Source organism: Xenopus laevis, chromosome 4S (genome assembly GCF_017654675.1).
Source record: "Xenopus laevis strain J_2021 chromosome 4S, Xenopus_laevis_v10.1, whole genome shotgun sequence".
Lineage (NCBI taxonomy): Eukaryota > Metazoa > Chordata > Amphibia > Anura > Pipidae > Xenopus > Xenopus laevis.
In genome coordinates, this window is record NC_054378.1 from 76,396,054 (window position 1) to 76,419,110 (window position 23,057).

Below are 23,057 nucleotides of genomic sequence, written 5' to 3' on the forward strand. Positions count from 1 at the left end.
TGAATTGGAGTTTCCTTGCTCTGCTTATTGTGATATATACAGTGTAATTCTGCAAACATTTTAAGTTGTCGTTAATATGTTTTGTGGTTTATTTAAAGGGGTTGTTCACCTTTCCGTTAACATTCAGTATGATGTAGAGACTGATATTCTGAGATAGTTTGCAATTGGTTTTCATTTTTTTATTTAGCAGCTCTCCAGTTTGCAGTTTCAGCAGTCTAGTTGGATCAAAATGACCCTAGCACCCATACATTTATTTGATTGAGAGACTGGAATATGAATAACAGAAGCCTGAATAGAAAGATGAGCAGCCTTACAGAGCATTTGTTTTAGAGTCTGTGACCCCATTTGAAACCTGAGTCAGAAGAAGAAGGCAAATAATTCAAAAACTATAAAAAAGAAAAAATGAAGGCCATTGAAAAGTTGCTTAGAACTAGCCGTTCTGTAACATACTAAAAGTTAACTCAAAGATGAACTACCCCTTTAACTATATGCCTTTCTGCTGTGCTTATTCAGTTGGGTTTATTTAGAAAAAAAGTGTATAAATACTAAACTAAACTGCTTAGATTGACAATGTAAAGCAACCCCTGCCTCACATTTTTCTATTGAAAATTGATGGATTCTAGGACTTGAAGTGCACAAATCCTGGAAAAGCAGAGGGACTTCAGATGTGGGCTTCTGTATCAGACTTCCTTCTGGGCATGGACTTGAGCATGCTCAGTTTGCTTCTCCCTCTCTTCTTCCCTTCAGGTCCTCTAATTCACTGCTTCATAATGGAAAAATCAGAGGGAGAGGTTGTATCACATATATATATATATATATATATATATATATCTTTTTGAGCGCAATATTTTTAAGGGAAACACGTCCTCTCTCCCCTCCTTTTTGGGTTTTTATTTCACTTTACAACTAAGTGAAATTTTTGGAGAGCAGCCAACAAAAGTCTTTTTTGGATAAATGGCGAACAATCAACCTGCTGAGCTTTTAATACCAAACAAACTGTATACCCTAGAAAAACTCGAGGATAGGGTGTCACAGTTTAATCAGCTTGAAACGGTTTTAAATAATGAAAATTTGGATGAAGAGGATGACGATACCATTCCGGAAATTTTTAAAAATTTAGAGAAATATATGTCACAAGAATTGCTACTTTGTTGGGATATTGTAACTTTGGAGAAATATGTCGCCTTGAACAGAATACCGAGAGGTTTAAGGATTAGGAAGTTCCCGACGTTTGCCAGAGACGATGAGCTGTTTGTGAATAAATGGAATGATACCTTGTCGAGATGCTCCTTTGAACTGATAGCATTGATTATCAACCACAAGAAACAAGATTTAATTAACACTAGGGAAAATATTAAGGAATCTCAACTCCTTTTGTCAAGCTTTGAGAAATTGCCCGATCTGGGCGACTTGGACAGGCAACTTAAAGAACATCTCTCTAGTTTAGAACAAACAGTCAGTACACGAAAGAAACGGAAATTAAATAGAGATCGAATCAACTACGAGAACAACATGGTCTATATATGGAAGAGACCAAAATCGATTTTAAGATCTAAAAGCTTTCAACGTGACCGCACTAAATCAGTCTCTTTCTCTAGCGACTCGGGGGAGGAAACTTCTTTCTGTACTGACGATTTAACATCCCTACGCCAAAATAGGCACACACCCACCGTGGCAGACCTAGAGGATGTGGAACCAAATGAAGACACTAGGAAGCCAAAAAACTACCACGGCCAGGATCAATACACGAATCGGAAAAAACAGGAGAAAACAGACTGGAACAGAAAGAACGACAAATCAGGAAGAAGACAAGAAGAGGGGGGAAACGGTGCTAGGGAAAGACCCTACAAATTGAGAACCAACCCCAAGAAGAAGGACCGGACTTACTGAATGTCGTTAATTTATCCTCCACTACCCTGTCCTCGTCGCAGACCTCAGTCCTTAGTAAAGGGTTATCTTTTGCTCCTACTCATCACTTTAGCTTGTTTAATACAATACTAGATGTGAACAAGTTTGTTCGCAAGCTAACCCTTAGGAGACACTTTGGGCCAGGGGGTGAGGGAGTTGACTCAGCCCCCCCCCAGAGAAACTATAGCACCGAACTGAGGGATAGTGGGACTACTGAACAGGGCACATCTTTTGAGACGTTCAAGGAGTTTTGCTGCCTTGCAGATTTAAATATGTTAGATAATGAGAACATCAGGGAAGGATCCCCAGATGAGCTCCTAATTGGTAGATCTACTCTAAATAAAAAAGGTTATTCCAGCTTTTACCCCTTACAGTCCAGATGCTCCTCAATGGACATGTTCCAGGATCTGGTGGAACGGGACCTTAAGAGACTCAACACCAGTGTTTCTAACAGAAACAAATGGAACATCTCCCTTGATGAACGGAAAGCCCTTAGATCCTTAAAGACAGCTACAGATATCACTATACGGCAGGCAGACAAAGGTGGTAGTGTGGTGGTCATGAATACTGCCGACTATATAGCAGAGGCCAAGCGACAGCTGAACGACTCGGAAACTTATTCTACCCTTTCCTTTAATCCACAGGAAAAATTCATGAAGGCTATAGAAGAACTGGTGTCTTATGGTATATCTTTGGGAGTGGTGGATACACGTGACAGGGACTACCTGGTGAGGCGCACTCCAATCATTCCTATTTTCCACCATCTCCCAAAGATACATAAATCTATCCAAACACCAGAGGGTAGACCTATAGTTGCCAGTATTGGATCGGCAAATGAGGGGCTTTCAGACTGGCATGATCTGAATCTGAAACCTTTAGTCCCGCTTTTGGGTTCATATATAAGAGATACTGGACATCTTATTGAAAAATTATCCACTCTTACTTGGTTGGATTTCCATGGATGTTAAATCCTTATATTCCATGATCCCACACAATATGGGTATACAAGCCATTTCAGACACCTTGAGGGAATCACATTCCCACACACCAGATTTCATTCACTTTAATTTATTAGTCCTTGAATTTTTACTAACACACAATTTTTTTCACTTCGATGGGGGTTACTACCTCCAGAGACGTGGCACTGTCTTTTGCCCCTTCGTATGCGAACCTCTATATGGGCCGCTGGGAGCAGTGCCATGTCTATGGATGTGCTAACCCTTTTCGTGACCACATAATTTGGTATGGCAGATATATCGACGACCTGCTATTCATATGGAATGGTCCTTTGAGCTCTATTGATGAGTTTCATCAATACCTCAACACAAATCAATATAACCTTCAATTATCACTCGAACATCACAATGACACAATCACATTCTTAGATTTAACCCTAATAGGGAATACATGCACTAAATCAATTGACATGGAGATTTTTAGGAAACCCACGGCGGGCAACACGATTTTAAAATATAACAGTTGTCACCCCAAACACACCCTTAACAGCATTCCTTACAGTCAGTTTGTCAGGTTCAGGAGAAATTGTAGCCAGGAGGCCATATTTGATCGCCAATCATACCAATTAGGGTATAGATTGCAAGATAGAGGATACCCCAAACACCTCATAAGGAGTGCACATGAGAAAGCTAAAACAGCACCGGTATCGGGGAAAGAAAAAATAAGGCTAATCCAGGACCATTCAGATCACACAAAGCCAGAAAAACAAAAAATGTTCTTTGTCACAGAATATAGTGAGGAATATGATCAAATCTGTAAGATCATTAAAAAATACTTACCTACCTTGGAGGGTGATATAAAAATGTCTGAAATTCTGGCCCAAACCGAGGTCAAATGCGTTCCAAGGAAGGCTCCCACCTTAGGTAAAATGCTGGCACCTAGTCTAGTCTCATCTGCTCCATCCAACTTGGCGGACAATTGGCTAAGGGTAAAAGGTACATACAAATGTGGGGCCAATATTTGCAAGACATGCCAAGTCATCGCTACTGGACCGGAGTTTAAATCCAATGTGTCAGGGCAAGTCTTCAATAACACAGGGTTCCATAATTGCAATACCAGAAACGTTGTATACCTTCTAGAGTGCAGCCATTGTAACAAACAGTATGTGGGACGCACATCCCGCATGCTGAAAGAAAGGATAAGGGAGCACATCAGAAGTATTACCAATGGAGAAGAGAGTACCCCGGTCGGTAGACACTTTAAAACATGCTCACCCAACAGTCTAAAAGACCTAAGGGTGAAAGTTATTGAAAAGGTACGGGTTCCCATCAGAGGAGGCAATATAATATATAGATTAAACCTCAGAGAGGCGTTCTGGATCCTCAAATTGGATACTAGGATCCCTAATGGTCTTAACTACAGACATGATATTAGTTATTTATATTAGAGATGTTAACACATTGACTTTCATCAAAATGATAAGGTGAATGAAAGACAGCCTAGTCAAGATGGATATATGTGACACGTTATATCTAGGCAGAAACTTTTTCAGCCTCCCCGTTAAAAACGACCCTTTTAGGAATGGAAACGTATCAGAATCATCCTCACTACAAGATTTGTTTCTACAGTTTGTTTGGATTTTAACTAATGAATATTGTTTCAAAAAATTTTTTTTTAATCTTTTCACTCTGTTGCAGTTTTTAATGGATTTAAATAAAGGTGTAATTTTATTGAGAGCCCACTAGAGGGCACTAGTTCCTTTTGTATAAAAAACCCAGCTGTTGCTAGTGAACTGTGAACCTATGACTAAGGGATAACTCCCGAAACGCGTCAGGTCTTTCCAGCAGGAACTCCAATAAACCCCAATTTCAGAAGTGCCGTCTGCTTTTCGATTTTTTGTTGTATCACATAGCACAGGCAGCACAGTTTTAGCTTGCACTACTGTGTCTAATCTATTGGTAATAAAATTCCTCGGTAGCTATACTTCTCCTTTAAAGAGACTGTCTAGTTGCTGGAGTCAATATCATCAGAGACCAGAAAGCATATTAATTCTGAGGCTAGTTTTGTCTTTTTTTTTAATTTTTTTAATTTATTTTGTTTTACTTATAAGTCTACTTAGGTTGTTACTCAACTTTTAGTCTGTCATTTAAACAGGCTGCTAGGGTGCTTAGTTAAGTGTAACCCCATAATCTTTTAACATCCAAACTGAAAAGCTGTTGAGTGTTAAGTCAGTGTCAAGTTATTTAAATGAAAGACCAACTGCAAATTTTAAGGTGGTTATATACAGACTTGTTTAATCTGCCGATTTGGGTCCTTTAGACAAATTTGACTGCTTATTTGCCTGTGTATGGGGCCCTCAGAAAGGCCTCTCCAACAGATATCTGGCCAAAATCGTGCAGATGTTGATTGGAGAGGTTTTATTTTCCCTTCCAATCAAGGACCACATTGGATAGTTGATGTGGCCCATGTCCCTTCTGAACCTATTCCCGTCACATATCATATGGGGGGAAAGGTCTACTCGTTTGGCGACTTTGCTAAACAAGCAGATCTTATAGTGTATGTTTTCTGAATGGGCCGTCTAACATTACTTCTCGTACATAGAGTGCAATTTTTTGCTTTTTAGTATGTACAGGATAGGTGCAGACTAGCCATGCTGTTTGGTGCTGTGGGAGTTGCAATCTGACACTACAACAATATTTGCAGTGCCTTAAAAGATAGTGTACTGTATGTAAACTGAATTCTGAATAAGTATGCAAATGCTGCAGGCTAAATATATTTGTAACAGAGCTGAGCGTTTGACATGACATTACCTTGTATGATGTGTAAAACAAATGTGAACTGATTATTCATGAGCCCCTTCAGCATATTTATGTTTTGTTTGTAGCTATATGGCAAACCTTAGCTGACTCTATGACCCTAATTTTGCATCCACTGATTTTAAGTTTTCCCACATTTTACACAGATTTTTGCAACCCCACCAGTATATAATGCATTTCTTGATGTTACATTTTCCCCAGTTTTGCACCATTCTTTTCTGGCCCCCTAAAAAAACATAAAATAGGAACTCTACTGTATATTTCTGTCACTATAGCCATTGATGTGTCTAGGATCCTCAGTAACTTTACCCTTTTGCGGACAATATATATGTGTCATTCATAAATTTCTGATGACTCACAAATTAGGCTGATGACGCACCACCAGTTGTTTTCACAGCCTGCGTGTAGGCTGATGCGCTTCTGCTTTCTGTTGCGTGTGGGACAGTCACTGCATTGGCTTGTCAGTGCACTAGTGATGTGCCGGTTGGGTTTTTCCCGACTTCCGGGTTCCTTTTATAGAGGGGTGGAGCGAGCAGCCGCACATCTATAAAATTTCAACCAGGAATTCAGAAGCCGCATTTGGGAGGTACCAGTGAGCACCATGGAGTGATCTTCTTCCATCTTCCTCTTTCTTTGCGCGGCTGCGCATGCGCAGTAGAACGAAAAGCCGAACTTTAACTAAAAAGTCGGCTATTTTGTTCACCTTGCGCATGCCTCTGGCCCGAAAAATTTGGAGAAAGAAGAAGCCAGAAGAGGATCGCTCCGTTTTCTGCTGATAGGAGCACCGGCCCGGGGTTTCAGGTAAGTACAATTACTTGGGTGTACCTAACATTTGCCACCCCTGAGTGCAAGATGACTTTCCTCCTCCTTTAAGTACTAATTTGGGGTGTATAGTTTTCCCTTATGGCTTTTTAGAGTGGCTTTTATGATTTCTTGGACAAGCACAATATTCGTGAATGGACACTGGGTTTCATTTGGAGGGGTTGAACTTGATGGACTTTGGTCTTTTTTCAACCCAGCTTAACTATGTAACTATTTTGGTGATATACAAAAATACTGTGCATGCAACCGCCCAATGCAATGCAGGAGATACCTGAGGCACTAGAACTATATCCACATAGAGGAAATGTACCTTGCAGTTTTGGGAAGAGGTGCAACAACCCAGGGTAGGCTAGAATCACTTGGGGGCTGCCTGAAAACTTGGCATCCCCCTATGATTCAACTTTTCCTTTTAGCTGGTCTACATAGGTCAGCTTCTTTGCCTGAATATGGATTCAGTGATGTACTGATCTGATGTCTGGCTTGTGGGCAGTACATTTAAAGACTGCAGTTCTAGGTTCAGTTCTGACTAGGGCATTCTGTGCATTTATTTCTCCCTTAAAGGAAAACTATACCCCCCAAAAAATGTAGGTCTCTATAAAAAGATATTGCATAAAGCAACTCATATTTAAAATCCTGCTTCATGTAAATAAACCATTTTCATAATAATATACTTTTCTAGTAGTATGTGCCATTGGGTAATCATAAATAGAAAATTTCCATTTTAAAAAATAAGGGCCGCCCCCTGGGATCGTAGGATTCACTGTACTCACAAACATACCAACAAACCATACATGTTAGGTCACATGAGCCAATTAATGGTGGCTCAAGGCAAGAGATGTAAAAGGGCAATATTTACTTAAATATATATTCCAGTTTGGTAAGATTCTTTAATATGCCACTTAATATGATATGAACTATCTGTTGCTTAAGTGTTCATTTTGGGGGTATAGTTTTCCTTTAATAAGTTCTCACTTTTTTTTCCAAGCAGGTTAGGACTTAGCATAGGAAAAGAAGAACTTTGGTGTGATTATTTTATGGTTTAATAGGAAGGTACAGAAGCACTAAAATTAATAGTAAGGCTAATGGCACACGGGACTTTGCATTTCCATCCAGTCCTTTCTGTATCTACGCTGGAAGGCATGGCCTCAGCTTGTGTGCAGACGCAGAGTGGTGCAACAAAATTTTCAAGTTTCCTCATAGCTGCCCACTCCATTGTCTGTACAGAGACTAATATTGTGCCAGTCACTGATATTGTGCCAGTCAGTGCAGATACAGAAAGGAGCAGTGTATCTGCTTTTTTGCTTCTACAGAAAAAGCTGCTGCACAGCCCAGTATGCCATTAGCCTAATAGGTGGCTAATATCCTTATGAAACTGATGTGGTAATATTCGATTTTATTCTTCAGTGGGGGCTGTGAATAATGTGAATGATGAGCAGTCTTGGCAGCAGTCTATATATAATGCACAATAATTAAAAAGATCCCATGGAAAGTGGGAGGAAGCAAGGTCTCTCTCAATTAATGTTTGCCAGTGATGTTTTATTCTTCAGTGCAAAGCATTAGCAGACATGATCTTATCTGAAACCACATGCAATCCACTTTGTTCTACCAGCTAAAGCTGGCAATAGATGGGGTGAAATAAAATGCTTGGGCCCTCCAGACTGAGTTGATTATTGACCCATGCAAAAAATCTGCGACATATACATCAAGCAAGTTTGAAAATCACATTAGGCAAAGAGCAAAGCCTTGACAAATGAACAGATCTGAAGATGTACCGTATATACTCAAGCATAAGCCGAGTTTTTCAGCATCCAAAATGTGCTGAAAAAGTCTACCTCTGCTTATACTCGGGTCAGCGGGCAGTAGCTGAGATTGCAGTCACTTTTAATCATTCCTATACCAACAGTTCACTTGGGGAGAGACTGCAATATCCCACAATGCTCTCTGTTGGTTATATGAAAGAATAACAGTGACTGCAATAGCACACAGCACCCTCTGTTGGTTATATCAAAGAATAACAGTGACTGTAATATCACACATCACCCTATGTTGGTTATATGAAAGAATAATAGTGCACCCTCTGTTGGTTATATGAAAGAATAACAGTGACTGCAATATCACACAGCACCCTCTGTTGGTTAAATCAAAGAATAACAGTGCGCCCTCTGTTGGTTATATGAAAGAACAGTGACTGCAATATCACACAGCGCCATCTGTTGGTTATATCAAAGAATAACAGTGACTGTAATATCACACATCACCCTATGTTGGTTATATGAAAGAATAACAGTGCGCCCTCTGTTGGTTATATGAAAGAATAACAGTGACTGCAATATCACACAGCACCCTCTGTTGGTTAAATCAAAGAATAACAGTGCGCCCTCTGTTGGTTATATGAAAGAATAACAGTGACTGCAATATCACACAGCGCCATCTGTTGGTTATATCAAAGAATAACAGTGACTGTAATATCACACAGCACCCTCTGTTGGTTATATGAAAGAATAACAGTGCGCCCTCTGTTGGTTATATGAAAGAATAACAGTGACTGCAATATCACACAGCACCCTCTGTTGGTTAAATCAAAGAATAACAGTGCGCCCTCTGTTGGTTATATGAAAGAATAACAGTGACTGCAATATCGCACAGCGCCATCTGTTGGTTATATGAAAGAATAACAGTGCGCCCTTTGTTGGTTATATGAAAGAATAACAATGACTGCAATATCAGACAGCGCCCTCTGTTGGTTGTATGAAGGATTAACAGTGATGGCAATATCACACAGCACCCTCTGTTGGTTGTATGAAGGATTAACAGTGATGGCAATATCACACAGCGCCCTCTGTTGGTTGTATGAAGGATTAACAGTGATGGCAATATCACACAGCGCCCTCTGTTGGTTGTATGAAAGATTAACAGTGATGACAATATCACACAGCACCCTCTGCACATGGTAGTGGGACAGTGGGACAATGCACACAGTAATCCGTTTGGCAATTCTCTGTCACCATCAACTTTGCAAAGAAGTCCGGTTGATCGCTGGGGGGGTCTCTTTGGCGGAATGTGCGCTGCTGGGAGACAGGGCTGTAGTTGTGTCTAGGCTTATACTAGAGTCAAATAAGTTTTCCCAGTTTTCGTAGGTAAAATTAGGTACCTCGGCTTATACTCGGATCGGCTTATACTCGAGTATATACGGTATGTCCAGCTGTAAGGCAGCCTATATGGCCACTGTCTGTGGGAAGTGGCACAGCAACTCTTAATAAGTGTATGTAACAATAAAGTTGTCCATAAGCAGGCCGATAAAAGCTACTGGGCAGGTTTTAAAAGCGTGTCATTAAAGGAGAAGGAAACCCCCAGGGCGCTAAACCCCTCCCCCCCTCCCCTGTGCTGCCCCCCTCCCTCCTCCCCCCCTGGCCTACCTGTCCCCTGGGCAAATGCCCCTAACTTTTTACTCACCCCTCTGCGCAGGTCCTGTCCACGGAGTACGCAGTCGCCATCTTCTCCCACGCGCGTCTTCTTCCTGCTCTGATCGGCGTTTTCTGGCGCATGCGCAGTAGGAACAGGTACCGGTACGGCTCTACTGCGCATGCGCCGAATGTCACGAAGTGAAATCGGAAAACTTCGTGACATTCTGCGCATGCGCAGTAGAGCCGTACCGGTACCTGTTCCTACTGCGCATGCGCCAGAAAACGCCGATCAGAGCAGGAAGAAGACGCGCGTGGGAGAAGATGGCGACTGCGTACTCCGTGGACAGGACCTGCGCAGAGGGGTGAGTAAAAAGTTAGGGGCATTTGCCCAGGGGGACAGGTAGGCCAGGGGGGAGGAGGGAGGGGGGGCAGCACAGGGGAGGGGGGGAGGGGTTTAGCGCCCTGGGGGTTTCCTTCTCCTTTAAGGTGCCCGATAATGCGGGCCTCATCTGATGAGTCTCCATAGGCCCCATTGTATGATACAATCAGCCCATCAATTAAATCTGCAACTTCACCAAGCGGTACTCACTGTGTACAGCCAGCTTAAGGCTACTATCAAGGAGATCTGCCACTAACTGGTTTTAATCTCTCTTTTAAATCTAGGAGCAGTTTAAATACAGAATTAACAAATTAACCATTATAGTGCTAGTAGCCTGCTCTTTGAATTGTTTTGTATGTTGCCATGAACACATTAGTGTGGCATAGTTCAAAATCAACAGGAAATATACAATGGATTTTATGTGGATGCTGTAGATACTATATTGTACTAAAAGGATAAGAAACACTACGTTTGCTGTCTGGTTATATGTACCAGATAACATTATCAGCTTCAGGCTGGAGAGCAAAAGAAACAGACCGCTCAGAAAATAAAAGCAAGTTTGAAAATACACTTTACATCGATTGCAGGGTTCTGTTGCAAGCTGAGGTGAATACCTTGAACTAGAAACCAGCAAAATGTGAACATGTACATGTATCTGAGCTTTTACACTGGGTATTGCCACTCTATTGTTGCCTGTAAATAAGAAAAAAAGTAAGTTTGATGGCAGGGGAGGCATGCATTTTTAGGAATTCCTGTAGTGTGAGTAAATGCTAGTTTGCTCTTTTTTTATTTTGTGAATTGTCATATAAAAGATAAGTCATATGAAAACATGATTTTATTGGAAACTACATTTAAATGATGACTTGTTTAGACAGTTAAATAACTAATGATCTGCAGTTTTGCTTGGCTAGAAATTAGTATGAAATGGTTAATATTACGCAGGAAGAGTGTTGAGCAAGTATGTTCAAGAGACTGGTTGGTATCCTGCCTTGAGGTGAATTCCTCCTCCTCTGCGTCACAGACTTCTGACACTCCTAGTGTGTGACTACTTAGCTGTACATGAGTATTTTACTTTTGTATCCGTCTGATCTCATCTCTTCTGCTAGCTGCAAATCTATAACTGACTGGCATCAGATACCTGTATTCTCTCAGAGGTCAGTATAATGTTCAAGTTATATTTAAGTAAGTTAGTGTTTAATATATGTAGCAGGGCTGTAGAATTCTGAACAATGTAGATAATTAATGCTTCATGGGGTTGCCTTGCTAAAATAGTAATTGTACCCATTGCTGAATTCTGTAATGTTGTTGCAGAATGTGAGTTAAAACACGGAGTAGCATGTAGTAAAAGTTGTTCACCTTTGAATTAACTTTTAGTATGATGTAGAGAGTGTTATTCAGAGACAATTTGCAATAGGTTTTCATTTTTTATAATTTGTGTTTTTTGACTAATTGAGCTTTTTATTCAGCAGCTCTCCTATTTGCAAATTGAGCAATCCAGTTGCTATGTCCAAATTCCCCTAGCAACCAAGCATTGATTTGAAAAAGTGACTGGAATATGAATAGCAGAGGCCTGAATAGAATAAAAAATAGCAATAACTATAAATGTGTAGCCTTACAGAGCTTTTGTTTTTAGATGGGGTCAGTGACCCCATTTGAAAACTGGAAAGAGTCAGAAGAAGAAGAAGGCCAATTATTTAAAAAGTATAAAAAATAAATAACAAAGACCAACTGAAAAGTTGCTTAGAATTAGCCATTCTATAACACAGTAAATGTTAACTTAAACACCCATTTAATTTTAAGTTGCTCTTTGCAGTGCTGTTGCACAGATCTTAACAGCATAGAATTAGTGTTGGTCATGTGAGGAATACAGGTATGGGATCTGTTATTCAGAAAGCTCAGAATTACAAAAATGACGTCTACCATAGACTCCATATTATCCAAAAACTCCAAAAATTATCCAAAAAATAATTTCCCTTTTCTCTGTAATAATAAAACCATACCTTATACTTGATCCAAACGAATATATAATTAATCCTTATTGGAAGCAAAACCAACCTGTGGGTTTTTATTTAATGTTTACATGATTTTCTGGTAGACTTAAGGTATGAAGATCCAAATTACAGAAAGATCCATTATCCGGAAAACTGCAGGTTCCGAGCATTCTGGATAACAGGTCCCATACCTGTATTTCTGTTTTAATGACTTTTGAAAGAGGTCTGCTACGTGGTCTATAAATGTAATGTGAGCCACAATAACTGGTAAGTGTTTGTTTTCCATTTGTGCACTGTTCTACATCCTTGTTATAATATAAAGGCAAATAATGCAAAATACAGTTTTTCCAACTTGGAACATGTTGGAAAAACAATGTATCTATGTGACACTCCTTTGGATTTTGAGGTGAGACCATTACATTTGTATTCCTTGTTTCCCAATCAGTCTGTAATTGTGATTTTTCTGTCCTTTAAAGGAGAAGGAATATCATTTTCTACTTGGGGTGGCAAAAGTTAGGCACCCCCAAGTGACTACTTTTACTTACTTGACACCTAGCGAGCACCACGGAGCGATCCTCTTTCTACTTCTTCGATTTTTAAATTTCCCAGGGCAGACGCATGTGCAGTAGAGCAAAATAGACGACTTTTCCGTTAAAGTTCAGCTTTTGGCCGTACCACACATGCAGCCGTGAGAAGACCCGAAGAAGCAGGAAGAGAATCGCTCTGTGGTGCTCACTAGACGAACCCCGGGCTGGTGCGGTTTTCTGCTGATTGGAGCACCGGCCCGGGGTAAAATAGTCACTTTGGGTGCCTAACTTGTGGCGCCCTCAAGTAGAAAATGGTATTCCTTCTTCTTTAAAGGGGAACTGTTGCGAAATTAAAATTTAATATAAGCTTCATCATACTAAAATAAGAAACTTTCTCAGTACAATCAATTAAAAATTCTGTACTGTTTCTGAAATAATCAAGTTTATCTTCACTATTCCTCTCTCAGCATCTGTTTCTCTTCATTCTCTTTTCATGCAGGAGTTGGGTGTCAGATATTCATTAGATTGATCATTCAGTTAGATCCAATATATTTTATAGGGGGCTCCTTTTGCCTAGAAGATGTATTAGAGCTCGCTCTATTGAAATCACCAGACATCATGTCTCTCTACATGCAGGATTTGAGCAAAGGGTAGTTATTTTGTTAGATTTTGTTTGTACTGGAATCCGTTATTTGAGTGAGCTCTAATTCATCTTATTTTAATTGATTGTATTTACAAAGTTTCTTATTTCAGTACGATGAATCTTATATTAAATTAACCTTTTTGCAATAGTTCCCCTTTGAGGAAGAATAAATACAAATTTCAGTTATGCATATCACAGGCTTTCTTGTTATCTAGATAACTTCACTTATGTTTTACTCACTATTGTCACAAATGTTTTTGTATTTCTAATGTGCATGTGTGAAGACTAGCAAGTCAACTGAAAAGTTTTCCATCCAGCCTGGAAATTCTGATGATGTTAGCACTAGCAGATACCATGCTTGGGAGCCACAAACAAAGTAACACTCAGTCTGGCTGGCAGCCCGTTGAGCTGCATGCAGGCTTGTGTTTGGCAACTGATGCTTAATGAATAATCGTTTCCACTTGGCTAACACTGCAGCAACCTGTTAACATTTAATATGCTGGGAGAATGAAGTTCTGAAAATAATTTTTTGGTGTTTTATAACATTTTTTCTTATATTTATGTTTATGGTTCCCGACAGATTTATATAATGGTTCTCTCAGCCTCTTTCTAGGATTAACAACTATTTCTGATCTTATGCTAATCAAATGAAAGTTCAAACCTCAGAAACACTTTTTAAAAAGTTACCAATTCCACTGGGTGTCGGTACTAGCCCAAAGGTCCAGCCAACTAATACCCCACTTTAGCAATTTCACATGGCTCCTAAATTAGGTCAGTGCCTATGGTGTGGCTCAGTAGCAAAACATATATATCCAAACTACTGTGTATTATCTTAAAGGGATTTGAGTAGTATGCTGTAGAGCAGTGTTTCCTAAACAGTGACTCATGCCCAAAAGTTGCTTACCAACCCCTTGGATGTTGCTCCCAGTGGTCTCAAAGTAGGTGCATATTGTTGAATTCCAGGCTTGGCAGTATTCTTTAGGTGCTTAAAAACCATATGTGCTGCAAACTAAGCCTCCTGTTGGCTTCTAGTCCAACTACCAGTATACAACCACAGCTCTTATTTGGCATCCCCTGGAACTTTTGTTAATGCTTGTGTTGCTCCCCAACCCTTTTTACAATTGAATGTGGCTCACAGGTTTAAAACATTGGGGAACCCTGATGTAGAGCATGTTAATCAGAGACCATTTGCAGTTGTCTTTTATTTTTTTCATTATTTGTGGTTTTTTAGTAATTTAGCTTTTTATTCAGCAGCTTCACAGTTTGCAATTTCAGCAGTCTGGTTGCTAGGGTTCAAATGACCCTAGCAAGCATTGATTTTAATAAGGACTGGAAGATGGATAGGGGAGGACCTGAATAGAAAGATGAGTAATAAAAAGTAGCAATAACAATAAATGTGTAGCCTTACAAGCATTTGTTTTTTGTTTTATTTTTTATTTTTAGTACAGTGATCACATTGCCAATAACATATAAGACAATCAAGATAAAGGCAGTCCAGCAGAACGCACATTATACAATATCACAATATGATAATATCTAGATCTATCGATTCCAATTGTGCATTTGTTTTTTTTGATGGGGGTCAGTGACCCCCATTTGAAAACTGGAAAGAGTCAGAAGGGGATGGCAATAATTTAAAAACTATAAAAACATACTAAAAGTTAAATATACCTGAGTTTCATCTGAAGGTGGAGCTTTACCCTGTATTGATAACTTGCTAGATGGTAAATGTTTAAAAAGAAAATTTAAGTGTGATGGCAGAGTAGGTCTGCTGCTGCTTTATGAGAAATTGCATTCCTGCTGTGTGCGATTAAATGCTAGCCTTACTGTGGGTACTTAGAAACGTATCTCTGTCATTTGTTAACACTGTACTTAAAATCCCGGACAGGATTTCAACTCTACTTGATCTTGATCCATCTGCTTTTTCATAAAATCGCAATGTGTATGTATGCTGCCAATTATAAAGATCCTTTTCATTGGTGACTCCATTCACTGTATATCACTGCACATCAAAAAAAAAAAGTATATGTGCTGCAAGATACCTCCAGTGGAGGGGCTGTTTGGGCCTCTGTGTACTTGAAATGGCAAGGTCTATTTTAACTGCCAGTCTAGGCCTGTTGGATACCAGAATTTATTCAGATAAAAGGGGATTATGTAACACATGGCTGACAAGATTTTACCACAGCTCTGCAACTTCTTTTTTTTCCATAAGCCTTTCTGTTTAAGAACATGCATGTAAAGGAGAAATAAACTAGCTCATTTGCTTCCTCTAGTTTATTTCATAGTGCCAGTGGCAACAAATGCATTAATTCTTTGGGTGGATACAAAGTGGAGCATTACGTGAATCAGATCTGGCATTTTCCCCTCAGTGTAGTGCTACACAGTGCGTAGGGTCACATGGTATGCAAACCACCAACCAGCACTGCTCTCTTTCATTGTGAATGTAAGCTCTCTCCGGCCAATTGGTGAGCAGGAGGAGGTCAGCTGCTGCTTGCTAGTGGGAAAAAAAGCAGAGGAAGTAGCTGGATATTTTCAGCTTGTAAGTAAAACCAATTTACCTCCCTGGGGAAAAATCAAAACATGTCGTTTCTGAAGGCATTCTTGCTTTGCAGAGGCAAGGAGCTGTAAGCAGGATGGCAGTGGAAGGCTGGGGCAGTGTAAGTAACAGCAGGCAGCATTTCTTGTTATGGTACGTCGGTGCCGAGATTTCATCGTTTGTTTTCAAGAGTGATTTAGAGTGCGAAGGGCAGAGCAGTTGACCTCTCTGCCAATGAACCTCCTTGTTTAATTACTAGGACTGAGTGAAATGTCTGAAAGGCTACATTGTTCATATGAAGACGGGCAAAATGAATTTGAATTTTAATCTATTAACAGTTTATGTTGAGTGGAAACTGTCATTGTTGAATTGTCCTGTGAAAACCATGAGAGCAGCTATGGGATTAAGAGAAATTGTTTATTAGTGGGGCAGTTTGGGGTTTATACTTGCTTTGATGCCATTGTTGCTTTGATATTTCAAGGTACTTCTTCAAAAATGTTTATTTCAAATGTGGTCTTGGGTTATTCAAGCAATCTGAACATATTACTTTAGAAGTCTATAAAATGATCATCTTCTTCCTCATTTAGTATTTCTTCTTTACATATCATGGACACTTAATTAAGATTTTATGCCTCAACATTTCATGTTTCCTTTGGGGATAAACAATTAGCAGCTCTTGGGTTGCGTGATATTTTTTAGTTTTAGAATGATAAACAATCTTACTAGATGAAAATAAAACAGAGTAGAAGTAATTTTAGATGTGCTTGTATTAATACAATTTGGCCAATGTGAGTTCTTTCTGTCATAGGGTGAAGACACATGGAGCTACTAGTAGCAGCTACAAAATACCCCAAAAATACCCTGTCATATACAATACTAAAAATTGTCTCTGCTAAACCACACATAGTATTTAAGCAAAGCCAGATTACCACTATTTTCTGTTTTGTAGCCGTCACGCATAGCTGCTACTAGCAGCTCTGTGAGTCTTCACCCTTATTGATATAATTTCCTTGATATGGTGTGTGTATCATAGTTTTATTTGGTTGAGATTCTAATTGGTGGTGCTGTTGCTCTTACAATTCTGTCTTCCATGATTATAGTTCAATAGCTGTAGTGTTGTAGTATTACCGGTTTCCCAAAATTTCAGTTTAAAGTTTAATGTTCCTGTCTCTAGTGTTTGTCTGGCAGCTCTGTGATCCAGGAGCATTCTGGACTGTTACAATTGGATACATTCAGTTGATACATTTAGTTGATACATTTCTCAGCAGTATCTGTGGATATTAGCAACTCTTTTACTGTACTGAACGGAAAAAAATGTTCGAAGACGAACAACCCCTTTAAGAAAACTTAGAAGGTGCTTTTACTTTATTACTTTTTGATTGCATGTAGCCTTTAGGATGAGACGTCAGTTTGCATGAGTAACCTGCCTGTATTACATTTCAGTCACAGGATTAAGAAAGAGGAAGTGAGCAATAAGTCATTTTCTGTTACTTTTCTTATTTAGATTTTGTTAGAGATGCTTTAAATTACTTTTAAGCCATATACTTTGGGATTAATAAAATAATTTTATTTCAATTCATTCTTCATTATTTTACAATATTTTACATTGAACCCTGGTGTGTTACTTAGCCCTTGTAAAACCTTGTTAATTTTTTTTTAGCTCTTTATAACCATTGCCTATACAGTCGAATTCCTGCTGCTTTAGTATATTTGAATTGTTTCTAAACTGGTGCCCCAAATTACTTTGTATGTTAGTACTGACTAGTACTGTTATATGGTTATATCAATTAGTGCATATAAATATAAAAAAAATCTCTGCTGGGCAAGGTGCTGGCTGTCATATATTTGCTCAGGGTCGGACTGGGGCATAAGGGAAAACCCAGTGGGCCCCATTGTCCTGGGTACAGTAGTGGGGAATCGTGTAGGGAAGGGAGCTGTGGGCCCTTGACTCAGTTCTTCCAATAGGGCCTGGGTATGCCAGTCTGACACTGCTTTACCTTACAAGTCTTAAGTTAAAGTAACACCAAAAAAATCTATTCAAGATATTCAGATAGCAACATTGATTGTGGCTGCAAGCATTAGTCTCTACCTGCTTTAACTTTAAAAGCTCCACAATGAACTAGCTAGCTAAAGGTGGCCATTTACTCACAAATAAAATTGGAGGAAGCTACATTTTTATGATTTTCTGTGCATGTATAAGTTTGCCTGCCTTTTCTGATCATTATCCATATAGTACTGATATCAGCCGGTTTGAGAATCAGGAAGGTTTGAAAATGTCGTCTGCCAATGTAGCTTTCAGCATAAGTGGAAGGAGCCGTGGCTCTACCTGTTGCTTTTTTTGTAAACTGTCAGATATCCCTCGTACACTTTGTCGGTTTGGCCACCTTAAGAGCTCTTACATACCAGTGTGTATTTGAGAGTATCAAAAACAGAAATTTGTAGAGCAGCCAATCTTAAACCAGGCAATAAAATTAAGTAAAAATATATTTATTATGTCAAATCATTATGACCTTACGCACACTTAGTCATATGAATACCTTTTTGTAACATAAAACCCGTAGGATTATATATAAATATATTTTTACTTAATTCTATTGCCTGGTGGAAGTTTGCCTTATAAGTGCCTGCTCTACAAATTTCTGGTTTGGATCGCTCCCCTTGCTGAAAGCTCAGGCAGTGCACCTGGGCCTCTTCCATTACTTGGTGAGTTACCATTTGATGTTGGACTACCATTTTCTGTCTACCTGTATGCCAACACATAAAATGGATATACAGTTATTACATAACTGTAATTTGCATTTTCTTAGTCACCTGTCTTTTTTTTTTTAAATATAATGCATTTCTCAAATCTATTTGTGAACAACTTTGTTTATCTAATATATTTTTACTGCTAGTCCTGATTTAAATGTATTGATTCAGACTAATTAAGTAGCTACAAAATCTATAAAATGTCTTTAATAACATTTTTACTTACCACTTATATAACATGTTTGTGTAGATAGAATTTACAGGAAGAAAGGCACTTAGATTTAATTTGCTTGACTAAACCTTGTGTGCTTCACATAATATATAACTAAAATGTATGTTTCCAAAAATAGGACATTGCAGTGGTTCCATTAGATTCACAAAGAATGCCTAGTGGTGCAGGTTGCTTAGTATGGGGAGGAAATGTGAAAGGATGGACATCAGGGTTTAGATGTCTGCGACAGGATGTGGATTCATGCAAAAATTGTTAGTTTTTTAAGATTTTAATTCCACAAATCCCTTGATGGAGGAATGCCTTGAGTATACTTAACAAGAATATAAACCAAGCATATGTTTTTGCTCTTTTTAACCGTAAAGTAATAGCATGCTTTTAAAACCACATGGTTCACTTTTTTGAGAAATTTTAAGTACAGAATTTCTTTTGCTGTTGTGAATACAACACAATCTTTAAAATGCTTCTAGGGCATAAAAACATCTTTGTTGAAATTCTCAATATCCCATCATACAAACTACATAGTTATATACTCATAACTATATAATGTATAATATATATCCTGAAAGACACTTGTATCTTGTTTTGACCCTTTATACTTGTAATTTATTGATTAATCACAGGAAAAAAGCTCTTCTAACACAAAATTACTTTATGGACTGCAGTTGCCCCAAAAATAGATTGCCCACACATGCTGCATTTGCAGAGGCATATGTCCTAGCGGCTTCTGTAAAAACTTCTATTTTAGCTGGCTAAACCTTTTTCGACAGATTGCAGTGCAGCCCTAAACCACACAGTACTAGGAGCATTACACCAGGGATTAAAGTGCTGCTCAGCAGAATGTTTATTAATCTCTGCGCTACTTTTATGTTGCAGTATTGGATGACACATTCTGTTTGTTATGTAAACAGATCTGCTTGATTTAATCTTTGAAAGATGAAACATTAAGGAATCCCCAGCATATGGGAATGCCAATGGGATTTTCTGTAAAAACAAAACTGTATTTATTTATTTTTTTTACAGAACAGAGTCGTGCATCTAATGCATTTCCGTGGGAGCCTTTCCCAAATTTTTTGTATATTATGCGTCATAATTTTGCCCCATTTTCATTCAAAACATTTATTTTCCCCTGTGAGTGATTTTTCCCCATATATATATATATATATATATATATATATATATATATATATATATATATATATATATATATATATATATATATATATATATATATATATATATATATATATAATTTATTTTTTATTTTTTTTATTATTATTTATTTATTTTTTAGTTTTTACAAACCCTAATTTTACATACCCCCTGTTTTTTTTTAACTCTTCTTTATAAAGTGCCAATATATTCTACAGACCTGCAGAGATTTCATCAGATGTTTACTTGGTATTTGACTAACTACACAATTAGCACTGCAGCAGCATTTGCTTAATAATCCTGATGTTTTATTGGAAATGCTTAGTGAGCTTAGTTTACCAGGGAGTGTCATAGCCAATACTAATAATTGCCATTTAAGGCCATTTTTTAAAAAATGGCTTACCGTTTTGCTGTTTGATTTTCATAGTCAACATTGCTCTTTGTAAGTGGGTCAAATAATTTGATTCCCTTATGCATACCTACTCGGGAACACTGATCATAGTGCCTAATTGGTGCATTGGTCCATGTACAAGCTGTGTGGTTTATTTCAGTGGTCAATTCCATTTGGGATCAAATCTCTAGTAGCAAAAAGTAAACAACTGAAATCACCAGTTTAGCCCACAGGTGAAATTAACTTGTGCATTGGCAGCTATGTTCTAATGAATACATGAATTATTATTTTGCTGTTTACTGCATAATCTGTAATAATCTTGTAGGACTGAAGAGATTTCGATTTCTTAGAATGTGATAAACGCAGTTTACTTATTCATCAATAACTTGGTTCAGGGCCACAATGAATATCACTTGTGAAATATCACAATGAAATCACTTATGAATTTGCTATTTTGTTAGTGGGAATTGTTATTAGAAAAATATGATGATAAAAAACTTGCCATTGATCTTTTCTGATATTCTCTGCCCCTCCATATAATTTGCAGAAAATATGAGTTATCATATCTCAACCTCTTAATATACAAAAGAGTGGAGGTCTTTTTCAGTCACTTCTGACTTCAGCAGTGCATTTACCATATAACATTATGGGAAGTGGCAATAGACAGAAAGTGCATACACATATAAAGATGTTAGGCTCTGCTTCCAGCTTGTGCCCTGATGTGAGGTAGCATCAGGCCGTGGGAGCCCTGAGTGATGAATCTCCAGTAGTTCTAATAGGTAGAGGCAGTGTAAAATACAGAAAGAGGCATGATGCTTTGTGCTAGATTCTGAAACCTGAAAAGATTTGTGCATAAGAATGCAAGGTTTAACTGAGGTATGGTGCATTGTGGGCAAAATCACGGTGCCATTGCCTGTGTTTTGCACTATTTTAAATAATTTTATTTGTTATGCCATAGTCTTACTTTATCGGACAGTTGTAGTGCTCTAAAGACCACTTTGCCTTTATATTAGTTGCATTACTGAAGATCAGACAGTCCTGATTTTGACAGCTCAACCTGTAGTCTATTGTTCGTTACTGAAATGTCCCGACATTCTCTTTGATCCCATGTACTGAACAGGCAGAAAAAGATACATAGTTTCTAACTTTATTGGCTTTTGACAGAGAGCCCAGAATACTTGGCAGATGCACTTAGATAATTTTGTAACAATTTAAGATAAGCAAAGAAACAATTGTAACAATTTAAGATAAGCAGGTCTCTTGGGGAAACTGACTTGCAGTGACTTGCAGCTTAAAGGGCAATTCACCTTTATTAGCAAAAGTGTAATAACACATAAAAACCACAGAAGTGTGTTGAAACTTTCATAACCTGGCAAATTTTGTAAAATGAACATGGTAATTGGGGGTGTGGCCAAAATGGGCTCAGCGCGGCCAATCTTTTTGTCCCTCTTTCTATTTCCAAAATGTTGGGAGGTATGGTATATTGTAAGGTTTGGCTGAGTTCATTTCTTTTTTAATTAACACTGTTTCTACGTAAATATTTTGTGTAACTTTGATTCAGCAGGGTGGGGATTCAGGATTTGTTCCAAGTGTTCAGGACTTCGATAAGAAGCTTGCAGAGTCTGATGCATACCTACAAATTCTCATAGATCAGATCAAGGTAAGTTCCTTGTAGCTCACACAAACTGAATTTGCTTTAACCCCATTGCTATTGCATTTTCTACCTGATAATGTAATGTCATTGTTTGGTGTGTGCTGTATTATTGTCAACTGTGTGTGTGTAAATAAAAGGAAGATAAGCACTCCAATATTACTGGTCAATAATCTTGTATTCCACTGTGTATACCAACGTTTCGGTCCACGTTTGGACCTTTATCAAGGATTATCCTTGATAAAGGTCCAAAAGTGGACCGAAACGTTGGTAATAATAAGCACCTTATATTTTGCATATATCATGCACTTGTTAAATTAAGATGCAAAATGAGAATTGAGTCACTTCCTGTATGAATTAATGAGGGGAGGGGTATATATATGGTGAATTGTTTGGCAGATTTTACCTTGAGAAAGGTCCCAATAGGGATCGAAACGTCACGTCGGATACATATGCAATAACACTTTTTCAATTTTTTGCAAAACCCTGGTGTTGCTGGTCTTTCTTTCTATATATATATATATATTTCTTTACCGTGCACCCAGGTATTGTTTTCAAACGGAGTGCTGTCCACAACTCAAATCTATATATATATATATATATATATATATATATATATATATATATATATATATATATATATATATATATATATATATATATATATATATATATATATATATATATATATATATATATAGCAGAATTTTGCTGAAGTAGCACTATTAACTGATGCGTTTTGAAAAAAAACATGTTTTCCGATGTCAGGATCCCTTTAAGAATTCTAATGCTTCGTTATACATTTTACACAGGGACTAAGTTGTACTTGCAACTTACTTGCTGCTTTCAAAGTAAAACTCCCAAACTTGGTTGCCTTTTTATTAGCCACCAGTGGGATCACCT

The 23,057-nt window shown here is 38.2% G+C and overlaps 1 protein-coding gene across 14 annotated transcripts in view; it reads left to right on the forward strand.

Moving 5' to 3' along the window:
* osbpl9.S (oxysterol binding protein like 9 S homeolog) overlaps positions 1-23,057 on the forward strand; it is an 87,121-nt gene that overhangs the window by 18,252 nt on the left and 45,812 nt on the right. For 6 of the 14 annotated variants that reach the window (XM_041561467.1, XM_018260890.2, XM_041561470.1 and 3 more), the window contains exon 5: positions 22,065-22,163. The exons of 2 other annotated variants lie outside the window; for them this stretch is intronic. In XM_041561467.1, coding sequence (XP_041417401.1) covers positions 22,065-22,163 — 99 coding nt within the window. Of the gene's footprint in view, positions 1-15,973; positions 16,105-22,064; positions 22,164-23,057 lie in introns of those variants that run through there. 6 more of the 14 variants (XM_041561468.1, XM_018260891.2, XM_018260893.2 and 3 more) reach the window with 4 other exon arrangements.